A 7242-nucleotide genomic window follows, 5' to 3' on the forward strand; every position below is an offset into this window, starting at 1 on the left:
CTGGCCCGTGTTATCGTTGGGGGTGGTTGAGCTGGCTGCTGCGGGGCGCTGCTGCTGTTGCTGCTGCTGCTCGGAAGACCTGCCTGCTGCTGTGGATGCGAACATGGTCCCCCAGTGGAACTTGGAATTAGGAAACGAAAAAAAAAATATCAACGTCAAATGACCGCAACAGCTAAATTCCGCGTTGCTGTACACATATATGACTCAGTTTCATGTTCACATACTTCCCCGGCTTCGTTAAAAGTTACTGAGGTTGCTACAACACCCAAACACCTGTAGAGTTAATTAAATTTCCACTTATTATCGCGTTGCTTTTGTATTCTCGCAACATCCTACTTCCTCCAGCCTGGTCTCCCGTTTCCTCGGTCGTCTTCCTTCACCCATCGTTATCAACGACTGACAGCGGTGCGTGGACTTGGGGATGGTATCATTTAGGGAATCTGCGGAACTCAATAAACATAAAATCGAATATGAATTTTTTTTTAAAGGTATACATTTTGAATGTCGTGTACGTTTTAAGCTTTAAACTCGAATATTGTTTTCGTAACCATATTTCAATAATATTTCTCATTTACCTTTAATATATATATATATAACATCACAAGATATGTATTCAAAGAAATATAACCTACAGCACGTGTCAAACTCAAGGCCCGCGGTCCAAATGTGGCCCGCCTAAGTCGTTTTGTATGGCCCGCAAGAACTTAAAAAAAAAAAAAGCATTTAATAAAGTCCATGCTGCTGCGTTTCTTTCTGTTAAATTAAACGTTTGGGGTTTTTTTTACACATGAATGAACAATATTTGTAATTTATATAAATAATAATCAATTCCAGGAAAATGTATTAACATCGTATGGAGTGGTTACATCTATAAAGGTGAAAAGGAGTTCGACATCTGTGCCACTGTTCTCAGGAACAGTGCAGTTTCGTCTGGACCAGTGTCGTGTTGAAAATGTTTGGTGCACTTTGAATTTTGTAAATACTCAAACCAAGAGTAGCTCATGTCTTCAGTTAGTATAATGCGGTGCTTAGCATGCCCGTCTCCTTTTCCAAAATGAGTGACTATTGGGCGTTTTTAATTTGTATTATGCAATTTCCTGAAATTGGGGGCCGTAAGGGGAAAAAACTATTTATAGAAAAACACACAATTTTTACATTCAATTTGTAAAACTTTACACAGTCAAATTCAGCAACAACAGGTTGGGGAAAAAAAAAAAAAAAAAACCTTTTAAAGAGGCAGATGTACAGAGTGGTATACAGACTGCATTGTTGAGGCACAGCAGGTTTTTTTGAAAACCGGGTCTGATTAAGTGTAAAAAAAAAATAAACACGAAAAAAAACAAACAAAGGGATAGGTAATTAAATAACATTAACACAGTAATGCGGTCGCCGTATCGGTCCGTTGTGGTGAAGAAGGAGCTGAGCCGAAAGGCAAGGCTCTCGATTTACCAGTCTATCTATGATCCCACCCTCACCTATGGTCATGAACTTTGAGTCATGACCGAAAGAACAAGATCCCGGATACAAGCGGCCGAAATGAGCAGAGTGCTCCCTCAGAGATAAGGTGAGGAGCTCTGTCACCCAAGAGGAGCTCAAAGTAGAGCCAATGCACTTATACATCAAGATGTAACTTGGGCATTTACATCGAAACCCCTCCTCCCCGGAAGGCTCCCTCGGGAGGTGCTCGTGTCATGTCCCACCTGGAGGAGACCCAGAGGAAGACCCAGGACACACTGCAGCGTCCATGTCGCTCGGCTGACCTGGGAACACCTGTGCAGCGTCTATGTCGCTCGGCTGACCTGGGAACACCTAGGGATCCCCTCCAGAAAAGCTGGAGAAAGTGTCTGGGGAGAGAGGGAGGGCTGGGTGTCCCTGCTCCGACTGCTACCCCCGCGACCCGGCCCCGGATAAGCGGACGATGATGGATGGATGGATGGATAACTCAGGAAGGGCAGCAGCCGTGTAGGTAGGCCTGACAATTCCCTGTTCTCTTCTAATAATGTATCGTCACATGTACTCCGGCTACATGAAACCAATTCAACTACTGCTGAATTACGTAAACTACTTCTACTTTTCTCTTACACTTGTTTCCAAATAGCGTGGTTTCTAACCATAACCATAACATACTTCATAACCTCAACCATAACCTCATCACCAGACAACCAAGCATTTTGGGTGCATTACACCCTTACTGTACAATTCAAACATGTGAGAGGCGTTTTTGGTTCTTCTATTTTGGTGAAAATACAAATTTAGCTGTGAACTCATAACATCTTATTCTGCTACCAGTGATTAACTTGAATCTCTCTTTCTATTTTATTGGTATTGTTTCTGCTTAATGTTTGGCAAATCAGAACTCACACGTTTGCCTTAGCCACGTCATGTTTTGGTGTTTTCAGCATCAAACAGCAGTCCACGAAGGTTCTGTACAACATTGCCACGTGGGTAAACACGTTTTTTCCAACTGTAAACGCCTACATTTAACTTAACTAAAAAAAAATCCCTCAATTTAAATACAGAGGAATCTCGGTTGTCCAACGCTTCCATTTCTAGAACATATTTGGTTCACGAACAAAATTTTTAACCAAGAATTTGCCCCAAGTTATGGGAATATAACTCAGTTGCCGAACAAGCCAACGATATCAGGCGGGAAGCAAGTGATCACAGATTGAGCACTTGCGGGAAAATTGTTTCAGTTCTCGCAAACTTTTCGGTTCACGAACGATTTTCAGGAACCAATTAAGTTAGAGAACCGAGGTTCCTATGTATTTTGGAAGGAAGAACAATATGTCGATAAAAAGAAGAGACTACATGAAAACACAGACTGTAGATGAATTGATTACTGTAAACAACTAGGTCGAAGGAGTGCAGGGACATTTAAGATGTTTGCTGAGCTGCGGTAAGCAAAAACAATAGCTCAAAATCTGGAATCAGTTCATCTAACCCAGGCGTGGGCAAACGTTTTGACTCGCGGGCCACAATTGTCCTAAAATTGAACAGGGGGCTGCCGGGTCAGGAGCAGATAGATGCAACATTCGTGTGAAAGATAAATGACATGTGAAAGTCATGGGCAACATTCGTGTGAACTAAGATAAATGACATGTGAAAGTCATGCATAAAGGCTAAAATGCTTTTATCATTTTCTACACCATCTATTGGGGGAACGTTAGTATTGCAGGGGAAAGGCAGAAGTATAATGATAATATAAATAAATTCTAGAATTTGGAAAAGTTTGGCAGGCCGGATTGAAAAGCTGAACGGGCCGCATCCGGCCCCCGGGCCTTAGTTTGCCCACGCCTGATCTAATATATACAAAAGGACACGTACGTTTTGTACAGTGGTACTCGACATCTTAAAATGAGTGGTATTTTAAATATCGTTGTCCGACATTAACAATAGTCATTCGCAACCTAGTAAAGTCAGTTTTGTGAAATGTAAGAAAATTTCAAGTGACAAAATGTTATCAAAGTTAATAAAAATGTAATATTTACCATTCTTTTTTTTCTTTTTTTTTTTGGTTTCAACTTGGAGCCGACTGACATCCTAATACAAAATTACAGGTTTGCCTCATTTTACCAATTTTACCTTAACAAGGATGTAATTTCCATAAATCCTGTTTAGGAAAAAAAAACACCTAACTAAAATATTTACCTAAATGTATTCTATAAATCCAGTTATTGCGAGCTGTTAGGGTTGGTTTTATTATAATTTAGGGAGCTCGGGTATCCTTTTATCAAATATGATCACAATCACTTTTTAATCGTTTCTACTATGTGCCCCAGCTTTAAAGATTTGAACTCCCGAACTGATATCAAACCATCTAAGTGCTGTGGAGTACCGAGTTCTCCAGAGTGAAGTCGTACTGAAAATTAGCCAGGTTAAAGTTAATATCCCGGAGGAGCAGCACATCAGGGATTACTGAAACACCTGCTTGCATGGTTAGGACGTGGGGAGCCAATGTGAAAGGGATGTCGCAGAGGATGTCGGGGAGAGTGGACACTGCTTCCATCACTGCGGGCCCTGCAGCTGGCTCCGTGCTAGATAAGGGCGTGTGGAGGTCTTTGATGGCAGGAGTGGGAGTAGGTGCGTAAGATGGCTGTAAAAGACAAGAAAAGTATTTCAATGCCAAGACGGATGGAAAATGTTTGTTTTATCACGAAAATATTGGATTTTTTTTTTTTTTTAATTTCCGTAAAATACTGCGATACAGCGAAACTTACGTAGAACGGAGTACAAAAAATTACATTTGTATATAGAGAGGGAACACTGTACATTGATCACTTACATTTTCTAATCTAGTATTTCAAAGCCCTGCAGTGACTAGTGCTCAGTAGTATGGCTGCAGAATTGCTGAAGACGGGGAAACAGCAGGACAAATTCATTTAATTCTTAATATTTTTTTATTCATTCAGTTGGAAAAAAATTGCTGATATTGTATTTTATTTTTGTATATATAAAAATATTATTTATTATATTATATATATATATATATATATATATATGTATGTATATATATGTATATATCTTGTATATTTTGCGGGAGGGGGGCATATAACCAAATCAGTAAAGCTGGTTCCAAGAAGCTTGCTTTGTACAAATGTGGTCACTGTGCAGCATGTGTTTGACTTCAAATGTAATTTTATGAACATACTTGTACCTTTGAAGGCTGCACTATTACATTTGTTGATGGTTGTGTAATGTTCATGGTTTGGATCTTTCTCCTTTGTTCCTCCACCGTCTCTCCTGCAAAAAAAAAACACAAGAAATCAGATGACTAAGAAACGAATGGAAAGTAAAACGACAACACTAAACTATTCACTCAAACTGAAAATGTTACGCTCAACTCACGATACGATTCATGAATTTTTTTTTTACACAAAATGAGCTCCAGATAAATTATGACCAAATACAATTACCCTTCATTTGTAAGAACTACGCAAAACACCTTTACCAACTGAAATGGTCTTGTGTAACTCAGAAAAGTCACCATTTATCCCTCTTCTTCCCTCATCTTATTAACAACTTAGCATTAGCAGTATTATTGGCTCTCCTTACACCATTTTTTTAGTGCAGGTAGATTAGTGATGTTATAGTATAATAATGTTGCAGATACATTAAATCGATGTAAAGCTGTTGCTTAATATCGTATAAGGTTAGAATCCTTTGATGTGTCCAACGAAATAGCATCAAATAATTGTGGTTATTTCATGGTATAAAACTGCTCCAACTGACTTGTCGAGTATGCCATGTTACAAGTCTGCAACTATTGCAGGATTTTGCTCCTGATATGAGGACGCTCTGTCACTGACCCGCGCTTGGTCACTCTCGCTAACTAAACTAAAAACCAAAAAAAAAAAAACAAGACAGAATCTAAAACCAAAGGAAACACATTCCTTTGTGTAAAACCATTAAAGACATATAACTCAAAGGCTACAGAGAAGTTCCTAACAGTCTGGAACAGCAAGGTGTTTATGAGAGGCAGAGGGAAACCACACGAGACTGATCAGCTGACCTGAGTGATCAAACATTGCCAGGACGCAAGACACATCACTAAATCATCAGTTATTATAATTTCAGCGAGGACAAACCTTTAGTGACATAAAAGTCTTTAGGAATAAATATATATATATATATATATATAGTGGGGCATGCCTGCCATACTGTTCTGCACTGTATGGAAGAACAAACATGGGTCTCTCACCAATAATGACAAAGCCTCCATCTGATTCCCTGTCAGATGTTGACTTCTTTGATTCTTTTCGAAGTCCAAGGAAACTGAACATGACGCCACTGTCAACAGAAGGACACTGGTGAACATTAATGTCACTACGCCATCATTCATTTGTATTAGTAAAAATAAAAACAACACAAACATTATCATGGCAGCAGAAATGCAAAGATACAGCCTGACACCTGGTCCCTTAATTGTATACATTTTTAATTAAATGTCGCGTTTGTTGTTACTTGTATTGGTTGATTTATATACAGGTACAGTGTAACTATTATACACTAATAATTAAAATGCAGTGAATACTATAAATATTAAAAACGGGGGTAAAATATGTATTATGTGCGGTATAAATAAAACATAATATAGTGTGTGCATATAAAGGGGGTGTGTGGATTTGAATGTTTTGAAAATAGGGTTGTTAGCCCTAAATCAGCTACTTCGAACAAGAACATCACGTGCACACAGTATACACTCGAGATTATACTCATTAATAATGGAGTCACTGTGTTATGTTTCTAGTCTTCTTGCGGTCAAATCGAAACTATAACCACATAAGAATAATGGAGAAGCGGTATCGATATTCCTCTTAACAAAACAAACAGTGAGGTTAAGTTTTCCTACAGCTTTGTATTTTACTACTGTTTGGTTTTTAGCTGAGCGACAACTTGTTTGGTAACGTACCGTTTATTCCGTTATGGACGTACTGTCGTGGGATGTCATCTGTTGTTTTCGTTCGGTCTGTACGTCACTACCATAAACACGTCCCTTTGTTCGTGTGGAAACTTGCGGAAACCACAATAGTTCCTCAGCGAATCGTTGTATAAGGGTTGCATCGCGGAACTATATACTTGTGTTTCTGGAGGGAGGTGATTTTAAGCGCACAGTTATACGTCACTAAATTGTTTGGTGCGTTTGTTTTTAATACCCTGTCTTTCACAGCCAAGTCAGTTTTAGTTATCGACGTCGTTTAAAATAACCCCACTCCCCCGGAATACGCTGCAGAGAAAAAGCAACCAACAAAACTTTCCCGCGTTCTGTGTTCTTGCTCCATTCCCAGTTTTTGTTCAGTTAAGACAGACATGGATATGGCAGGTATCGTAGAGGCTCCTAAATCGAGAATAAACTGGTCTATGCTCTCGCAGCACATCAACAAACCAGTGTGCTTCGTCGGTCGAGTCGAAAAGGTTAGTATTAGTATCAGTTAGTCAAATTCAGTACGCATAACACCGGACGTGCTTGTATGTCACTGCATCCCAAATAATGGTCACTTGAATTGTTATTATTATGTATGTATTATGTATTTTATTTTTAGGTCCATCCGTCAGGAAAGACGTTTACTTTGACAGATGGAGAAGGAAAGGTCGCCACAGTGGAACTAAACGATCCAGTGAGTGAATGTAACGCTGTAATTACTCAAACGGAATTCGGCCAGGTCTGTTTTGTGGCCTGCATGTACGTACGCTGCAATGTAAATATTCATAAAAAAAAAGGGAATTGCCATTCAGGTCCTG

General features: G+C 39.3%; 1 protein-coding gene and 1 long non-coding RNA gene across 4 annotated transcripts; both read right to left on the reverse strand.

Annotated features, from left to right (window-relative positions):
- Positions 1 to 2: 2 nt before the first annotated feature.
- LOC112488557 (uncharacterized) lies at positions 3 to 3063 on the reverse strand. Of its 2 annotated transcripts, none has more exons than XR_003052755.1 (3): positions 1810 to 3063; positions 337 to 1770; positions 3 to 120 (listed from the first exon to the last, which is right to left on the reverse strand). It is a non-coding gene; the product is annotated as an uncharacterized LOC112488557 (long non-coding RNA). The 2 variants fall into 2 exon arrangements; XR_003052754.1 differs by having other exon boundaries at positions 225 to 1770.
- A 442-nt stretch (positions 3064 to 3505) lies between these two features.
- umad1 (UBAP1-MVB12-associated (UMA) domain containing 1) lies at positions 3506 to 6793 on the reverse strand. Of its 2 annotated transcripts, XM_017041038.2 has the most exons (4): positions 6413 to 6793; positions 5702 to 5790; positions 4658 to 4743; positions 3506 to 4096 (listed from the first exon to the last, which is right to left on the reverse strand). In XM_017041038.2, the coding sequence occupies exons 2-4, from the start codon at positions 5781 to 5783 to the stop codon at positions 3821 to 3823; spliced, it is 444 nt and encodes a 147-aa protein (XP_016896527.1). In that variant the 5' UTR covers positions 5784 to 5790; positions 6413 to 6793; the 3' UTR covers positions 3506 to 3820. The 2 variants fall into 2 exon arrangements, with proteins under 2 accessions (XP_016896527.1, XP_016896529.1); XM_017041040.2 differs by lacking the exons at positions 5702 to 5790; positions 6413 to 6793 and adding an exon at positions 5233 to 5532.
- Between the last annotated feature and the right edge of the window lie 449 nt (positions 6794 to 7242).

This window comes from Cynoglossus semilaevis, chromosome 18 (assembly GCF_000523025.1).
Source record: "Cynoglossus semilaevis isolate Cse_v1.0 chromosome 18, Cse_v1.0, whole genome shotgun sequence".
In the NCBI taxonomy this organism is placed as follows: Eukaryota; Metazoa; Chordata; class Actinopteri; order Pleuronectiformes; family Cynoglossidae; genus Cynoglossus; species Cynoglossus semilaevis.

What these genes read in the sequence shown, in the direction of transcription:
- umad1 (XM_017041038.2), bottom strand. Translation starts at nt 5,783, where the DNA reads ATGTTCAGTTTCCTTGGACTTCGAAAAGAATCAAAGAAGTCAACATCT. An exon ending in TGGAGGCTTTGTCATTATTG is followed by an intron (nt 4,744 to 5,701) that starts GTGAGAGACCCA and finishes TTTTTTTTGCAG; the next exon opens with GAGAGACGGTGGAGGAACAA. An exon ending in TAATAGTGCAGCCTTCAAAG is followed by an intron (nt 4,097 to 4,657) that starts GTACAAGTATGT and finishes TGTCTTTTACAG; the next exon opens with CCATCTTACGCACCTACTCC.